General features: G+C 45.5%; 1 protein-coding gene and 1 non-coding gene across 3 annotated transcripts in view; both read right to left on the bottom strand.

The window, feature by feature from the left end:
• CDCP1 (CUB domain containing protein 1) overlaps positions 1-15,922 on the bottom strand; it is a 56,618-nt gene extending 40,696 nt beyond the window's left edge. For both annotated transcript variants that reach the window (XM_072941106.1, XM_072941108.1), the window contains exon 1: positions 15,689-15,922. In XM_072941106.1, coding sequence (XP_072797207.1) covers positions 15,689-15,770 — 82 coding nt within the window. In that variant the 5' untranslated portion in view covers positions 15,771-15,922. The remainder of the gene's footprint in view (positions 1-15,688) is intronic.
• Positions 15,923-19,069: 3,147 nt separating this feature from the next.
• TRNAS-AGA (transfer RNA serine (anticodon AGA)) lies at positions 19,070-19,142 on the bottom strand. Its single transcript has one exon. It is a non-coding gene; the product is annotated as a tRNA-Ser (tRNA).
• Between the last annotated feature and the right edge of the window lie 247 nt (positions 19,143-19,389).

Consider the following 19,389-nt stretch of genomic DNA (forward strand, 5'->3'; position numbering starts at 1 on the left):
AAATAAATAACAAAGAAAAGGGAAACATCTTTCTATGCTCACAAATAAGCCCTGCAGACATGCCCCCCCCACTTTTTAATTGTGGTAAAATACACAAAACACACACTTTACCATGGAAACCATTTTTAAGTGTACAGTGCACGAGGTACATTCATATTGTGCAACTATCACCACTGTCCGTCTCCAGAACGTTTTTATCTTCTCCAACTGAAATTCCACCCATTAAACCCTAAATCCCCACACCCCTAGCCCCCCAGCAACCACCACTCTACTTTCTGCCTCTATGAATTTGGCTACTCTAGGAACATCGCACATGAGGGATCTTATAGGATTTGTCCTTTTGTGTCTTGCTTATTTCATTTTGCATAATATACGTGTGCTTCACTTTTAAACCTGAGAATCAGTTGCTGATCACTGATTTGAATAACCACCAAAAAGTGAGCAAAACTACAGACTCAAATTTGTACATATCCGTGATAATCGCTCTGCAAGAAGGGGAAGAAATTCTTCTTTAAGCAAAAAATGATGTTCAATTACTAGAAAACTCCAAAGATGGCAAAAGACTATGAAAGATAACCAGGAACATTTCTCTGAAAAGTGAGAACCTGGTCAGAACACTGCTCAGTCACTGGGCACTGGACTCAGAGATCTTTACTTTGTCTCTGCTACCGACTGAACAACGGATTTCAGCTGGGGGCAGGTGAGCACAGCTGCCTTGAAACATGTTCTGACGGGGCTGCATTTCTTGGTGATTAGGAGCAATATGAAAGAACACTTTCCTACTTATCTGAATGTAAGCCACGAGCTGGTTAAATGAAAAATGAGTTTAGTTTAAAATAGGATTTTCCAGCAGATTGTATCAGCCGCTTTCTACCTTATTCTTCACTAACTCTTACAGGATAATGTAAGAATGGGGCGTCGGGGGAGGGCAGAGAAATGCTTCATTATTAAAACATCCACTTAAAAATTCTTTTTTTTGAAGTTTAGTTGATTTACAATGTGGTGTTAGTTTCCAGTGTATAGCAAAGTGATTCAGTCATATATGTACACCCACACACATTCTTTTTCATATTCTTTTCCACTATGGTTTATTACAGAATATTGAATATAGTTCTCTGTGCTATATAGTACAACCTTGTTGTTTATCTAGTTTATAGATAGTAGTTTGTATCTGCAAATTTCAAACTCCTAATTTATCTCTCCCCCCTCCCTTTCCCCTTTGGTAACCATAAGTTTGTTTTCTATGTCTGAGTCTGTTTCTGTTTTGTACATAAGTTCATTTGTATCATATTTTAGATTCACATATAAGTGATATCATATGACATTTGTCTTTCTCTGTCTGACTTACTTCACTTAGTATGATAATCTCTAGGTCGATCCATGTTGCTGCAAATGGCATTATTTCATTCTTTTTTATGGCTGAGTAATAGTCCATGGTTTATATATACCACATCTTCTTTATCCAATCACCTGTTGGCTGCTTCCATGTCTCGGCTATTGTAAATAGTGCTGCTATGAGCACTGGGGTGCATTATCTTTTTGAATTATAGTAAAACATCCACCTTTGATTTAGGTCAGCCTGCAGCTTTGAAAATCCACTCATGAGGGAGCAGGGATGGGGAGCAGGAGAGCAGATTCCATTAAAACAGAGACCCGATCTGGGGGCCACCCCAGCACTGCCCTCCAACATCACCCTGTATGAGAAACACTCCCTGCCCCGAGCCCAGGCACCTCACTCATTCTCTGGGCCCACACTTGGCTAGGCCACTTTAGATGAGCACCTGACCTCTCTACACTGCAGGTTTCTCGTCTGCAGTATTTGGCTGAAAACATGAACTATGTAGGGCTTCTACAAGCATTGGAATGAAGCCATCTGTGTAAAGTGCAGAGAGTGGGGCTGGGCAAGGGGCAGGCTCTCAACTAGTGATGGCCACATCATTACCATCCCCACAGATGGGACAAAGGCCCTGAGCCTCTGAACCCTGTAGTAGGCAGATTCCTAAGATGACCCCAGTGGCTCACACCCTTGTTTTTTCTTTTCCCTCTGTGTGTGGAAGGGACTCTGAACACTGTGTCACTCATATGATGAGCTTATGTTATAACGGCCCAGTGGGCTTTATCCTGGTGGGTCTGACCTAATCAGTTGAACCCTTAAAAGAGACTGGGCTTTTTCTGGAGAAAGAGATTTGAAGTAGTAAAAGGATTTGACATGATGGAGACTCTCTGTAGCTGGTTTTGAAGATGGGAAGGGCCACATGGCAAGGGAATGTGAGTGGCCTCCAACTGCTGAGAGCAGCCTTGGCTGTCAGCCAGCGAGGAAAGGGGGACCTGGGACTTATAACCATGAGGAACTGCATTCTGCTACAACCATGTGAGCTTGGAAGAGAACCCCAAGCTCGAGATAAGCACAGCCTGGCCAGTATCTTGATGTTAGCCTTGTGAGACTGAGCAGAGACTCCATCCATACCATATCTGGACTTCTGGCCCACAGAACTGTGAGCTAATTCAAGGGTACTGTTTTAAGCCACTCAGTTTGTGATAGTTTGTTATGCAGCTGTAGAAAACTAATTCAGAACTTGAAACCAGATGGGGTACCAGGTAGGACCTGCTGAGCTGCTCAAGGAAAGGGGTTTGGACAAATACAAAGTATTGTCTAGGACACTGGGCCTTCCCTTTTGAGCTGAGTTACCATTATAGAAGGTGTTGTGTCAAGTGGATAGCCTTTAAGGGAATGTACATCAATGAGGATGTCTCGAAATACTGTATTTACTGTAAAACTTTAGATGCTGGAAGGGGACAGGGAGGGAGGTGGAAGAGTGGGTCAGAGAGAAGGTGATGCTGTCTGGTCATGTCGCCTAGATCTTGGGCAGAGCAAGAACAGGTGGGTCCTCAGATGAAAACCAGAAATCAAGGTGTAACCTGGTGGGAAGCCTGGCCTTAAAACCCCAGGGGTCCGGAAGTGTTGGCTGTGCAGGGCTCGCCAAAGCTGAAGGCTGGTGGCAGGTGGCATCCAGGAGCCATGGTCATTACTAACCAGCCCCCATTTGTTCAGCATCTGCCACGTGCCAGGGACTTCCTATATATTTCCTTTAGGTGAACTGTTCCCATTCACAGCTGGGAAGATGCCCAGCTGAGATTCAAAACCAGGACTGCCTACACCAAAACCAGCTACTCCAAAACATCCACCAAGTCACAGGCTGCTGGGCAGCCTGGGCTCAAGTGCTGGCCCCAACCCCAGTGAGAGCGGGGCAGTGGGCAAAGAGGCTTGTTGCGGTTTGTATCCTCAACAGCACCGACACGGAGACAAGAGCGGTGTTTTCTCTTCCGAACACCCACTCTGAATAGCTGCCCTGCCCTCTGCCCTGGTACACAGGCTCCTGTGACCACAGGAAACGTTCCGTAGGGAGGAAGGAGGCTAGTCATCCAAAACAACAAACTCCCTACCTAGTAGGATCTCGAAACCTTGCCCCTCGGAGCTCTGACCCCAACTCTGCCTCATGAGCACGCACTGAGCAACCAGAGATGACGTCTGCTCACCCTCTCACCTCTGACATCCTCACGACCTCTGCACTGCCTTTACTCTCCCTCCTCTGGCAGCAGTCCACCCTCTGCTCTAGCACTGTCTGGAGGATGACCACACTGACTCACTCCCGCTCTGTCCTTGGAGCCACTGGATGGACAGACAGCAGTACTTGCCCACTGTAGCCAGAGATGCCAGCCTCCACCAAGTGGCAGCTGAGACGGGGGTGAAGCTGGTCTTGGCGGGGAGGCCTTCCAACTACCTATTTCTTAACTACAGAGGCCCAGCTTCTTGATCACTTACGCGGACATGACTGTGGAGTGTGAGTGTATCACCATCCCAGGGGCCAGGGCAGCAGCCAACAGGGAAAACAGCCTTCCGCTTGAACCTCTTGTTTTAGGGACTAGGGGTTAGTACTTATTGTTGTTATCTCCAGCAATCTCTTTATTGTTTTTTATTTAAAATTTCTTTTTCAGTTTGTTTGAAATATAACTGACATAAAGTACTGTGTAAATTTAAGGTGTACAACGTAATGGTTTGATTTACATACGTCATGAAATGATCACCACGATAAACCTAGTTACCACTGTTTCCAGCAATGTTCAAGGCAGGGGTAGGGGTTGGGGGGCAAGCAATCCACATGGCCTGGCATGGAGAGTAAGTCTTTGAATGAAGCTCTCTCCAACGACCATGAGCCAGGTCAGTAAAATGATTCCTCTGGCAAACCAGGTGGGCCAGGGGAAAAAAGGCCAGCAAAGCCAGGCTGCACACTCCAGGAAATCTTTGGGGCCTGACAGATACATGCTTTCCTCACCCAGAGAGGCCAGGACAGCCCCAGGAGGTGTTATGTCAGTGAGGAGGGCAGTTGTGGACTATGTTACATCAGAGGATGGTTATTATGGAAGGTGTTACGTCAACAAGATCAAGTGTTATGGAAGGTGTCACGTCAATAGGAGGACCATTAAGAAAGGTACTGTGTCAAGAAGGATGGTCATTATGGAAGGTATTATGTCCATGAGGATGGCTGTTACGAAAAGTATTAACATGGGAGGCATTAAGTCAACAAGAATGGACATTATGGGTGCTTAGCCATCATGGATGGAGTTATATCAACAACGATGGTCATTATGGGAGGTGTTACATCACCTGGGGTGGCCACTATTGGCACCTGGACCGTGCCAGTGTTGGGACTAGCGAATGATCTTAATATAATTACGTCAAAAATTCAGGGAGGTGAAAAACTATTTGAGGGGCCCAGAAGGCTGAGATGGGGGTTTTCAGGAGCCTGGCTCCAAATTACATTGTGTAATGTAATTTACAGGTGGAAGAAAGAGGCAGCAGCACTTTCCATTTCACGAACCGTATTCCTTCCTCACAGCAGGAGTTGGTCCTACTGCTAAGTGCTGTTTCCAAAGGAGGAAGAAGAGGATGGGAAGAAAACTCAGCTAGAAAATCTCAGAGTAGTGAGGCATTTACTCGTCAGTCAACTACATTCTGCTTTGCTCTTCCAGCTGGTCTCCATTTATAAATCACACATTGAAGGATGACTCTTCATTACATTCTTCCAGATAGAGGATCACTTAGCAAGTTGTCTTTTCAGAGATGGTGGGAGAACGGTTTTAAAAGAACGAGAGAGCCACACTTCTGCTCCAGGGCGTGTCTTATTTCTGATGGTCCTCAGACCTCAGACACCAGAACACCTGTCCTCCTCCTTCTCCTTTCCTGCCTGTGGAAGGTGTTCTCCATCCCCAATCTTTATTGTGGTTCTTATACATTCATTTTGCTGTACATAACACATTGGACAGTGTCTCAAACTCAAATGCTTTCAGAGCCCAGGCAGGTAATATAAATGAGAAAAGCCAACACAGTGAGGAGGGTCTTCGTTGAATCACAAGGTAATGGGCTCTACTAAATACGTTGCAAGTCAGCTTTTTTCCAAAACACATCAAACAGATCTGGGCCAAGGCCCCCAGGCCACCTGTTTGTAGCTCCTGGTTTACCTGTTTGAATCTCTCCTGGGTGGTGAGCCCCCAGAGAGCAAGGGACTAGGGCTTCCTACCTCTGTATGTCAAGCACCCAGCACAAGGGGCCTCCAAGATTTGCAGAATGAATGGAATTTGTCACCAAATGACCTAGGACTTTGCTAGATCTTTTCAAGATATTCTAGGCAAAAATCAAATTCTCTAGGCCTGTTCAGTGCTAGGCACTAAAAGTGGACGGGGTTGGGGGTAGGGTGGGTGAGAAATGTAGCAAATTGCTCATCAAGAAAAGGCAGTTGTGGTCATTAGTTCCCTGATTCCTAGTGGCTTAATACTCCTACTCTATCCCTTCCACACGACCACATTCTTGCAGGAAGCAACTACAGTTGGAAGACCTTTTGGAAGACAGAATCATTACTATACCCATACCCAGCTTAAACTTTTTTTTTTTAAATTTAAAACTATTTTTAAGGCAAAACTGTAGTGATAGAAGGCAAATCAATGGTTGCCAGGGGACAAGGGGCAGGGACTGTCAGCAAAGGGGTCTGGAGGAATTTCCCAGGGTGATCGAAACGTTGCGTCATGAACCCGACATGCCATGAAGGGTGGTGGATTTTAATATATATTATATCCCAATAAAGCTGAAAAATACATTTTACTTTTAGATAAATAATATATGGAGCACAAATTTAAAAAAAGAAAGAGAGTTTACCCATAAAATTTCTTTATTTTACCTAGAATCTGGTGCTGTTGCCAGAGGCAACCACTGATAAGTTTACGTGTCCTCCGACAGGTAATTGATGAATATGAGTATATAACTGTGGGGCACTCTGATTTCATTTTATTTCATTTCATTTTCCCAAAGGGTAGCAGGCCATCCTCATGGTTCTGAATCTTGTTTTCCTCTCCAGAATATGTCTCGGGGGTCCCTCCATGTCTGTACATGGAGCTACCTCATTCTTTTAAACTCCTGTGTAGCATTCCACTGTTTGAATGGACCAACATTTATTTAACCAGGCTTCGGATGATGGACATTGGGGTTGTTTTCAGTCTCCAGCAACCAGGGGAAGGAGCGGAAGATGCTTCTCTGGAGTTTCCAGGTGGCAGCAGGACACACCTTCCCTGGTGTCCCAGGTTCCTGGCTAGAACTTGAACTGTATTCCCACAGAGGCAGAGAGCAGGGAGGCTGGAAGATGTTATTTCAAAGGTTCAGCTGTATTGTTTGGGGCAGGCTTCTGTGAGACAACCCAAGCACTGTTTACAATTTGAAAAATGTCTTCTATGTTGTGACAAGTTGAGAACTTACTCTTGACAGCCTGAGGCTGAAGTGCCTGATAAGATTGCCAGCAACTTCCAGGCCAGTTGGGCAATCCTCCTCCATCTCTCAGCAGGGATAAAGGCAGGGGCCCGGGGCAGACTCCACGGAAGATCCAGCTCTGATTTCATGGCCTGGCACACTCCAGCCAGTGTACCAGTTTCTGACACCTGCGCACAAACACAGATGTAATCCTCAGAAACCCACCGGGCACACTTGTTCGCTCCTCACCTGTAACTGGGCATGACGGGTAAACTATATAAAACCGGTCTGGTCGGTTCCTCGGCTAAAAGGAAATGCGTATGTAAGCGTGTGCGTATACGCGCGCAGGTACTCACTTACAAATAGTTTTTAAAAACACATTCTAGTGTCATGGAAAACACTTTCTTGCAGTTTTTAATCCAGGAGCTTCACTTCTAGGAGCTTTCCCGATGTCCTCCCAAGGGGCCGACAGCTGACGGCACCAGGATAGGGACTGAGGCAGAGGGAGTAGGAGCAGAGCCTGAAACAACCTAACTGTCTCCCAAGAGCGGCCTGGTTACACAGGCAACAGCCTGGCAGTTTGGTCCAGACTGTCTGCTGTTGAAAATCTCAGTGTTCTTCTTGGGCCCACTGCAAACTAATAACAAATCTTAACTGAGGAATCTGTTCTAGGCTGGCCACTGTGCTGAGTGATTTGCAGACATTATTTCGTGGGGATGCCAGTCAGCCACAAGATGCTGCTGTCCTCATTTTGGAATGAAGGACACTGACTCTCAGGGAGGCCGAGTAACTTGCCCAAGCCACCTACTTAATAAGTGGTGGAGTTAGGATTTGAACGAAGCTTTGCCCAACCCCAAGGCTTGTCTGAATGACGTTGGTTCCAAAAAGCTAGAAGGTAACTACTAGCCTACTGAGATCTCTGGCTCAAGTCCTTCCATTTCCATTTCTCCAGTGCCTCCCACCAGTTTCCAGTCAGGAATCTGGGGCCTTCAGGATGTTTGGTCTGAGGAAATGAGAAATGCAGCAGTGAGCAAGAACCAGAAGGCAACAATGACCAAGACGCTAGGTCTATGCCTTGAAGATGCTCTAAGGCCCACTTCAGTGAGCTTTGTCAGCAGTGCTGTGGGCGGTGAGGACGGCCCATCGTCACAGGCTGAGTCCTCCCTGGACTGAGACAGTGTCCTAGGGCCTCCAGCATAGTGTAGACTTCCAGCAGGAGCAGCAGCATATGAAAACTTTGCCCTCTGTGCTGCTGGCTCTTGGCCTCTCCCCATGGCCAGTCTGCTGCTCTGCACCAGAGTCAAGTGTCTGTCTGGGTCCAGGAGATGCCCTGGGCCCTTCAAACTCAGGGGCTTCACCTCACCACCTCTGCATCCTCCATGATGTCCTGGGACCTCTCACCAAATGTTTGTGAGTTGTTCTTAGATTAAACAATGTTTTAGCCAAACATCCTCGTTTGAAGTAGCCTGATGTTCCTGCCACCAGATCAATGATGGAAGATAAGGCATCTGTTTGGAGGAACCCGGCATGTTCCTGGACATCCACCTTCCCAGCCCAGCTCCCAGCTGGACCACACACTGTCAAGCGTTGAGAAGCCTCCTCATGGCTCCAACCTCCAAGCATTGCGTGACATTGAACATGGCCAAGTGGGCAGATTCCAAAACCAAAACAACAGCCTGACTTGAACTCCGTGTAAATTTTGGACTCAGAAAGCTGATTAACTCATTCCTGAAGACTGTCTTTTATTGTCCCAGCCAAAGGCAGCAGGTTGGCACTGGTACATTTTTGTAGAAATGGCACATTTCACCTAGAATGCTTTGATCTTCTGCATTGAGGGTAAGGAATATTTGCATTTCATTTAAAACTTAAAGTTATACCATCTGTACTCATGGAACAGTTTTAATTTACGTTTTTTCCAAAACATTTCCAAATATATTATTTAAAGATGTTCATACTCTGAGGTGCAGTGGTTAATGGGCTCCTAGTCATATTTCTGAGCTACACGTCCATCTGGCAGAATGGACAGCCGGTCCAAGATGACCACCCCTCCCTGGCAAAGACAGATCAGCCAAGGCTCTCAAGTGGTGCCGTTGGCTTGGGCTGTGCTCAGGAGAAAAGTGAAACTTGTAGATCATTTTTTAAGCACAGTAATTGAAGAAAGAACGTTTAATTTTATAAAATTTTGTGAAGCGTATGTCTGTAAAACAAACCTGATTTTTCTACTGTATTCTATCACAAATTCAGTGCTAGTGTTTAGAGAAAACCAAACCAACCAAACCAAGCTGGGATACTGTGGAGCGATGTGGTTCACATGGGAGAACATTCAGGACGATACAGAGTCCTTGTCATGATCTTTACTGCTACCAGCAATCTGTCCTTCGCCCAGGCAGGCTCTGCTGAGTTACACCGTGGGCCAGTATGCCCAGTGTAACTACTTCCTTCCAGTCTTTTTTCCTAAGACTCGAGTCCCACTGTACCCGCACGCTACTTTACATCTGCTTCTTTCACCATACCACAAGCAGTCCTCCATCATTTTATGGTTCTTCCCTTGCAAGTTTCCAGGAGTGGGGTTGCCTTCCTGAAAACCCACCCACACCTCCATCCACTCCCTCTGGGACACACGTCTAAAGGGACCAGCACAGACTTATGAGCATGTTCCTCTCAGGGAAGACCCCAGGCCCTGGGGTAAGGCAGCGAACCCAACCACCCAGGAGGTGTCTTCCACCCCCCACAGGGACACAGAGAGCTGTGGTCCCATCTGTCAACCCACATTTTCTTTTTTCCCCTCTCCAGTTTTCCCAGTGCACACATGCAGTCAGTGGGACTCTGCTTCCCTCCTACTCCTCTTCTGTCTGATTTGCATCAGATTTGAAGCCAGAAGACCCAGGCTTTAGAACTTCTTGCCCTTGCCACCCTTCTCATAGTGTGATTTGAAGAAGTCATTTAACTTCTATAAGCTTGTACCCTCTCCTAAAAGAACCTGGCATGAGGGTCGACCTGGATTATCCATTTGTTTATTCCACTGATATTTATTAAGTGCCTGCCATGTGCCATGCATAATTTCAGCCACTCTCCTCATGGGGATTGGATATGAACATGTCTGAGTGTCTCCCCTAGCTCAGGGGTCTCCAGAAGGTCCACAAATCAGCTCATAAGATGTTAGGGCTGAGGGTTCCTCTGCATGGTCCAAGCCCCTACATGAAAGACTGGAAAACTGAGGCCTATGGAGACAAGGCAAATTTTCCCAAGTCACAAGGCTAACGGTTGACAAGACTTGAAGTTAGAACCAGGTGTCCTGACTCTTAAGTCTGGCGCTCCTACCACTCTGCCCACTGCCTTGCCAATGGACAATGACGACCTCTTCCTGGGCTCACACCTGCACTACACTTCAGCCTCCCTTTCAGTTGGGTGGGGCCATGCCACTGAGTCTGAGCCAACAGAGTGGCAGCAGAAGTGATGTGAAGCAACTTCCATTCCTGGATCATAAAACCCTCCAACTAAGACCCCTCCTGCTTATTTCCCTTCCATCAGTTTGAAATGGATGAACACAGAACCACACTTCTTGAAGACAGTGGAGCCAGAAGGTGGAAGGAGCCTGGGTCCCCATTTAGTTGCTTGGAGGAGATCCCCTGTTTGAGACCTTCTATAAGCAAGAACTAACCGTCCATCATGTTCGAGCCATTATATATATTTGGGTTTGTGTTATAGCAGCTCAATACATGTTACACCATAACTATTAGACATATCAAGGTAAAAAGTCTGTAAGAACTAATCAGTCCTCAGTGCAGACATGAGGAGCTACCAGAGCCCATGACCGTCTTCAGCCTCCTCGATACACAGTGCTCATACATTGATCATGTAACCAAAAAGTAAATACTTGAAAAGAAATTAAAAATATTTCCCTTGCCTAAAGTTTATGATTAATTTCAACTGGAAGAAATAGAGAGTGGAGTAAATCACAGCCTGCGGTGGTGAGAAGCCAGTACTCTGAAACAAGACTGCCCAGATTCACAGACGGCACTGCCATGTATTTGCTGGGCTTTCAGGCAAGTTGCTTCACCTGTTACTCACTGCCTTTCACTTCCTCTGACATTTTCCGTACAAACCCTTGGACCCAGAAATTCCTCATCCAGGAATTTCATCTACAGATAAACCTGTCCATATACCTAACAAAGTCAACCACAAAGATAGTCAGTGAAGTTCTGTTTATAGCAACAAAAGATTGGAAACAATCCATTAATAAGAGTTTGATTAAGTATAACAAGGTGTCCCTGTGACAAGGAATATTATGCAGCTGTCAAAAAGCATGTGACAGCTCCATATGTTCTGGTATAGAGAGTACCAAGATGCATTACTAAGTGAAAAAAAATCAAGAAGCGTAGGGGACACATCTTAAACTATATACTATATTTATGCTCATGATTGTGTAAAGAAAGGAGAGATATATCTATATTTATATAGATATATATATTTATAAGCTTGTATACGCACAGTGTAGCTCAAGAACAATGCACAAGAAACCATAGATGCCTCTGGGAAGAGGCCTGGATTCAGAGGCAGAAGGAGTCATACTTTTTCCTGCAGATCATTTTGGTCTACCATCTCAGTATTACTACATACCCGCTGGGAAACCCTGGGGAAGTTACTTCACCTTCCTGTGTCCCTCTGTTCATGGCATTACAGGAGTACGTGCTTGAGGATGGAGAGCAAAATGACTAACAGGTCTACTCAAGAACGCCTCCTCAATTGACATTTTATCAAGAGGAAACAGCTTCGTTTTTATTACTCAAACATTGTGTCATCTATCATGGTTATTTCTGGCCAATGTCTATTTGGGAAACATGTATATTTACATCTCCAAACACAACACAACATGTTAAACAAAATGCATGCTGCACATACAATAGGCAGGATGGCAGGATCTAGTGGAGAGTCAACAAAGCGGGTGCAGCAAGTTATTACACACAAAGCAACTGCTTGTGAAGAGCCCCATACAGTAAATGGTCTGGCAATCTGAAAGAGTTACCTTATGCATTTTACATTTAATAGAACTGGTTGTTAATTATATATGGGTATCCTCCAGCGCTTTACTGCACTTTTGGAAACTGTTGAGGGTTTGGGTTTTGTGCAGTGGACTGTTACAGCTTTCCTCCACATGAAATAATGAGGTGTTCGGCATCAATGTTTTTGTGCAGAAAGTCTGGTTTTTAGGAGTGAATTACTGATATTATGTGAGAGATGCTCACTTGTAAAATACTCAGAAGAGTGGCCAGCACAGAGCAGAAGCTCAGTGTGTGTTAGCTATTACAGGCAGTAGTTAGTAATTTTTAAAACACTGACCTACTGAATACAAACCCAAGGCTACAAAGAGGTGAGGGAGGAAACTTGGATTTCCTTGCCAGGTTCTCTAGAATGTTGCCAGCTGCCTGGGAGAAGGTGATGGGCTAATTACAAGGTTGTAGGAAGTGGTCTGAAACAATTTGATTGTGGAATAATTTTTATAATTTAGAATGATAATTAAAGGGTAGGAACCTTTCTTAATCACCCAGGTGGAGAGCCTTAGCTATGGCTCCCCTGTGTCACCCCCGCTGTCCCACCCATCTTGACCGCAATCATGGATCCTTCTGACCAGCAAACTCCTCTTCTCCTCCATCCAAACCCAAAGCAACACGACTGAGCAAAATTGAAGGTGAGGCTTGTGTTATAAGCCAAGGGACTCAGTTCTGGTTTTTTTTTTTTTTTAATAGCAAAAAAAGTGCTGCTGGACTGTTAGTACCAGCTAGCTGGGGTATGCCTAAAATTCTTGAATACCCACCAACACTGTTCAGACCCTGCTTGCTGATAGTAGAGGGAGGAATGCTTCCTCCATAGATGCTAGTGAAACAACGATGACAGCCTAGGGGAGCGTGGGGCACAGGCGTTTACACATTGTGGGCCAGAATGTACCCTAGGACAACAGGACAAGCTCCTCACAGGGCAACGTGGAAATGTGTATCCAAAGCCCTAACCTTTTCTCTACTCTTCATCCCAGCAATTCTATTTCCAGAATTTTACTTGGATAAAATAGTCAAGAATGTGCAGAACAATACAACCATAAGAATACCTTCTCAGATGTATAAAATGGGATAATCTAGCTTACACTGTTTTATAATCTTGGCAAAACAAAGATAATATTTCATGTCATTACAGAATCTATGCCACATAATTTTTAATGTGTTTTCACTGAACACACCTATCAAGATTGATACAAGCAGTCCCCTATTGTTGGACATATTCTATTTTTAGTAGGAAAAATTGAAAGCAACCTTAATGTCCAACATCAGGGAACTCGTTAAAGCCATACAATGAGATGGTCCCATTTTTGGTTTTATATACACATATATACACAATAAGATTATACACCAAAATGACCGAGGTGGCTTGCTCACAGATGACTTTTTTCCCACTTTGGTTATATTGTTGCCAGTTTTTCTACAATAATTATACATGTATTACTTTAAACATTTAAAGTATTGTTTTCAACTTCCTTCCCCTACATTTATAGGCTGAGACAACCTCTGGAAGAATGGGGGAGGGGCAGGGTATAGTCCTCACAGATGAAGTGGTGGCATTTGAGGTGAACCCTGAGGCTGACAGGTCAGGACCCGAGCACATTCCTACGACCAGCAGAGCAGCCATCTCTGACTGTCACACAGATCTGTGTGGGTGTGGGGGAGGGCGGGGGGGAGGACTCATCAGTCCTGCCAGTTACACATTCCAGACAGCAGTCACCAGCTCCTCACTTGAATCTGAAGAAAGATGAACAGACTCACTGACCCAGGGTGAGTGAACACATCATTTGACGTCTACTCATATTTCTGGCAAGAAACAATGGCGGCCAGAATGGGGTCACTGACCCAGACTCTGGTATCTGAGTAGTTCTTGGAAAGCTACTAAGCTGAGGTTTTAACAAGGGTATGGTTTTCATGTAACCAGTCCTTCATTTTTAAAAGTAGGAGAGCTGGCAGGAATACCAAACTCATACAAACACACCCACAAGAGTGCAAACTTTCTTTTACTCTTCATCTCTGTAGTGACACCAGATCCATTTTCACTCCACAGAGTCTTAAGAGAGTTCAGAGATTGATAAAAACAAATCCATTGTGCCAGGCTCTCTGTCTTTCTCCATCTTTTTGGGACAGATTCCAGCAACTTCTCAAAGGCCCCCACCAGTTAGACTAACCCTAAGCCTTTGGGCAAAACAGATGAGCTCTGTGATGGTACCAACAACAAAGGCACAGCCTTCAGTAGACAAGCGATGTGGCCTCATAGGTCCAGTTCCTGAGACCACAGGAAGGATCTGAGAAAGTGAAACAGGACAGTTCCTAGGCTTCCTTGTATTTATACAATAAACCATGAGATACGGCTTTGACAGTCAAGAACTTCCTAGAAGGAACAGACTCCACTGGAGCAACTGGAGACCAAAATGGCAGCCCTCTCCAGGCCGCAGGGAGAAATCAGATGCGCAACAGAAGCCGGTTCCGACATGGTTGTCGTTAGTAACGCCTTGATGCCTTGATGTACACCCTCCTCTTACTGGAGGCGTTCTTAACTGTTATCATAGACAACTGGAAACATTTCAGACAATTCCCAAAGTTTCAAGGCAGCTCCCAAGTGTGGGGCACACATTTTTCTTATACACACATTTACACATATTTTCAGTTGCTAAATTATTCTTAGACTGATTTTCTTCTTCAAAGGAAATCTTGAAAACTCAGGCCTAAATTACAGCAAATACAGTAAACACGCACACGATCTTTTCAATGTCCCAACAAGCCTGTAGCAATATGCCACGTGATGCTGTTGGAGAAAGGAACCAGGAAGCTTTCCTGTCTTGCATTTGTCATGACGGCAGTTGCCTGAACGCCCAAGTTCACCTCATCCGCTTAGTTTGATTCCTTAATTTAATCTACCCTAATTTACGTACCTGCCAAACACAAACGCCCTCTTAGATGCCGCAAAGAGTAACCAAAGACCTAATTTGCTTCTGGAGAGCTTTAATTTGCACAAAAGCTGTGCAAGTATCAGGAAAGGCCTCAAACCAAGTTCTTTTATGAAGAAACCAAGTTACTTATGGTTTTAACACTTCCAGGGCGCCTCTTCAAAGGCCCAGGCAGCTGGGACATGGCGGTCCCTGCCCCCAACCGGAACACCTCGGAATTCACAGGCAACTCCGGAACGCCCCCTCTGCCCACCCCCTCCCGGCCTCCAAGTCCACTACCCACAGGTGCGAGGGGCGGGGGAAGGGCGGCTGTGCTGCAGACCCTCTGAGGCGCAGAAGCGCTTTCATTTCTGTTCCTAAACTTTTTCCAATTCCTGTTCCTAAACTCTGGGAGAGCGAGAAAGGAGCGTGCGCACAGGGAAAAAGGTGACCTGGTGAGAACTGTGGCGCCAAACCACTGTTTTCTCGCACCTCTCTGGCCCAGGCGCTGAGGTGAGAGTGCGCCGGAGAGAGAAGCTCCCTCTCCACGCCCTGCTCGGCGCCACCAGGTAAAGCCCCCGGACGCGCGGAGCGCCACCCTCGGCAGGGCCGCCGGACTCGGCTTCCGCGGGCTCTTTTCCCTTCCTGCTCAGTCTGCGTGGGGTTTATGGCCCCGACAGCGGGGCTCCCCGCTTGGGGACACCTCCACACCTCCACGTGCCTCGGCCTGCGCCCCGGGCGAGGTCGCTCGGAATCCAGGAGAGGTACGGTCACTGCGCCCGACGCGGCGCGCCCAGGAGCCAGGCGGTCGCGGGGACCCCCGCCGTCCGTGCACCCATACTGTGCCGCCCTCGCCCCACTCGGCACTCTCCTCACCCCGCGCTGGCGGCCTCGCCCCTCAGCGCCCCGCGCACAGGCAGCACCGCACTCACCCACTCCGCGCGGCAGGCGCGCTGCGCCCAGCAGCAGGACCCCCAGTAGAGCGACTGTGACCCCGCAGTTCAGGCCGGCCATGGTTCCGGGGCGCTTCGGCCTCGGCGGGGAAAGTGGCCCGTGGTTTGGAGCGGCGGCCGCGGGCACCCGAGCCTGGCACCGGCTGAGCTGCGCTCCGCCCCGGCTCGCTCACCTGCGCGCAGGCGGGCGCGCCCCGGCTCCGCCCTGCGCCGCCGGAGCAGCAGCTGGCCAGGTCAGTCCCCTCCTCCCTGTCCTCCTCCCCTTCCTGCCTCCGCACCCGCCTCTCCCGCCCAGAGTGCTGGGACCGGCTACCACCTTCTGGACTTAGCCGTCCTCTCCCTCTCAAGGCTGAGGGTGATCAAGTCTTTGTCTACAGGCGCGAAGGTTGTCCTTGGGGAAGCCAGTTCGACCTCCGTTCCCTGTCCAGGAGACAAAGAAGGCCACTATGCGGCCCATTTTTCAGGGGAATCACGTTTGTGGATCACCCAAGCCCTGGCTTCCGCCTCTGTGAGCTCTCCTTTGCTTCCTGACTTGGGCTGAAGGTTCGCTGGACTTTAAAGCCGGTACTACAGCTACTCCTAGCAGGACTGTGAGTCTGTAGGCTACTCCAGAAACTTCACCGGCAGTATTTCTAATACTCACAGCAACCCTTCCTCAAAACAGATGAAGCAGTTAACTGAGTTACGCAGTTTGCCCAAGTTCTCCAGGCCAGTTACTAATTTATGGAGGCAGAATTTGATAACACATGAAGGGATTTCAGCAAATAGGGTTGTGCTGCTACATTTTAAAAAATTGAAGTATATTTGATTTACAACGTTGTGTTAGTTTCTGGTGTACAGCATAGTGATTCAGTTATACATTTATATATACAAATTCTTGTCCATATTCTTTTTCATTATAGGTTATTACAAGCTATTGAATATAGTTCCCTGTGCTGTACAGTAAGACCTTGTTGTTTATCTAGTTTTTATATAGTTGTTAGTATCTGCAAATCCCAAACTCTTAATTTATCTTTCCCCTCTTTCCCCTTCAGTAACCATAAGTCTGTTTTCTATATCTGAGTTTCTATTTTGTAAATAAGTTCATTTGTTTCATTTTTTTAGATTCCACATATAAGTGATATCATCTGATATTTGTCTTTTTCTGACTTCACTTAGTATGATAATCTCTAGGTCCACCCACATTGCTGCAAATGACATTATTTCATTCTTTTTTATGGCTGAGTAGTATTCCTGTGTGTGTGTGTGTGTGTGTGTGTGTGTGTGTGTGTGTGTGACAACTTCTTTATCCAATTATCTGTCAATGGACATTTACGTTGCTTTCATGTCTTGGCTATTGTAAATAGTGCTGCTATGAGCATTGGGCTGCATGTACTTTTTCAAATTGGAGTTTCCCATGGATATATGCCCAGGAGTGGAATTGCTGGATCATATGGTAAGTATTTTAAGTTTTTTAAGTAATCTCCATATCGTTTTTCACAGTGGCTGCACCAAATTACATTCCCACCAACAGTGCAGGAGGGTTCCCTTTCTCCACACCCTCTCTAGCATTTATCATTCATGGACTTTTGAATGATGGCCATTCTGACCGTTGTGAGGTGATACCTCATTGCAATTTTGATTTGCATTTCTCTTATAATTAGTGATATTGAGCATCTTCTCATGTGCCTATTGGCCATCTGTATGTCTTCATTAGAGAAAATGTTTAGGTCTTCTGCCCATTTTTGGATTGGGTTGTTTGGGTTTTTTGTTATTGAGTTGTATGAGTGGTTTGTATATTCTGAAAGATAAGCCCTTGTCAGCTGCATCGTTTGCAAATATTTTCTCCCATCGCATAGGCTGTCTTCTCGTTTTGTTCATTAAGAGAAAGAAATCTTGAGAAAATCTAAACCTCCTTTAAATATGTTTATGCTGACCAGGAGAGTAAAGCAGATTTTGTCTGTTTCTGTAATTCTAAACAGGCATATATATACCCCAGCATCTTTTCCTAGCACCCATAACACTGTTGTTTTCAATAATAATAATAATAATAATAATAATAATAATAATAATGTGGCAATGTGTCAAATTGAAAATCTGTGAATATTGCATGACAGCTTTAAACCTAAGGGACAAGTGTTTCTTTACTGCCTCATATCTCCAAAGTTTGCTTAACTAGCCTCCCTGGAAGAGTGAAACTAACATTCTGTAAATGACACAAGAGTCAGTAATTCTCAGATGTGAAAGATTAGTGATGGTTCTAGACAATGGCAGGAATGAGAAAGAGATGAGGCAAGCAGGAAGGCACTGCAGCCTCCTTTGCATGACAACCTAACCATAGAGTCGAAATCAAGATGTCTTGAGGTAATGGCTTGGTTCTTAGAGTACAGTGTAAGCAAAGCATTGCCAAGTTTTGGGAATGTTTTGTCTTTACAAACTTGGCTGCATGGAAGGAGTCAATTTTAAAAGGTTATTTCTGAACTGGAAGAAATGCAGGCAGCTGCAGTCTGTTGCCAGAGAAAAATGACAGATTGAAAGATGAGTTTTAAAGCAGACTGTTACATCTAACTTTGACCCCTCTGGAAACCCTGTAAAAGCTACAAAACAGGGATTTTTAAAAAGATATAAGCCTACAAAGATGGGGAGAACAGACAGAAGACAACAGCAAAATTCTCTTGGAAGCTGGAAAGCAAATAAACAAGTGGTAACTGGAAGCCAGTAATAGGGAAAACTGAGAAATAGCATGATTTATACTGTTAAATTCAAAACAAAACAAAACAACCCCCCCACAAAACTCTACAACAAAACAAAACCCTAAGGAACTGGCAGCACAAGGTATTCTGGAATGGGCGGGTGAAGGAGGGGCTAAAACAACGGAGCCTGGGAGTAAGCTGTTTGAGAAATGTTAGAATTTGATCTTTGGAAACTGCCCTCCACCCCCCCTGGCTGGGCAACTGTTCCCCAACCCCCCAGCGGAAATCTGAAGCCTTGTTTTCTAAAGAGGTTAAGACTGAGGGATCTGGGCTGAGGAGAGCCAGGCATGGCTGAAGGCCTAGGAAATATTCTGAAAAATAGGTAGATGAGAGAAATGTATGCATCCTCCATGCTTAGCTCTCCAGCCACTTGACTCCAGTTTGCCTCCTAGATTGAGAGGGCTTTGCCATCCATACCAGAGATGGTTAGAGTCTTCTGGGGAATCTGACCAGCTTAAACGGACCTAAAGATACATTTATCCCCTTCAACAGGCTAACCAGTTACCTCCAATGATATTCCTGGTTGATAAGCCCCACCAATTCAGCTTTTTAATGTCTCACTTTTATTTTATTTTTTAGCTTTTTAGAGGGAGGTAATTAAGTTTTTATTAATTAATTATTTTTTTAATGGAGGTACTGGGGATTGAACTCAGGACCTTGTGCATTCTAGGCATGCACTCTACCACTGAGCTATACTCTCCCTGCTAATTTTTCACTTTTAAATATGACCAGATGGTTAGGATTTGAAGACATCTGAGAAAAACTTCTAACATGATAGAGTCAGAATCAACTAACTAACCAAATAAAAAAAGCAACTTGGAGAAAAGAGACTATATAAGCAGAAGAAGACAACACAATGACTAACTTCTTTAGAAAGATAGCAGGCAACATTGTATCTATGCAGCAGGAACAGGATGTTATAAAAATGAATATCAGGGACCCACAAAA

This window comes from Vicugna pacos, chromosome 17 (assembly GCF_048564905.1).
Source record: "Vicugna pacos chromosome 17, VicPac4, whole genome shotgun sequence".
Classification (NCBI taxonomy): Eukaryota; Metazoa; Chordata; class Mammalia; order Artiodactyla; family Camelidae; genus Vicugna; species Vicugna pacos.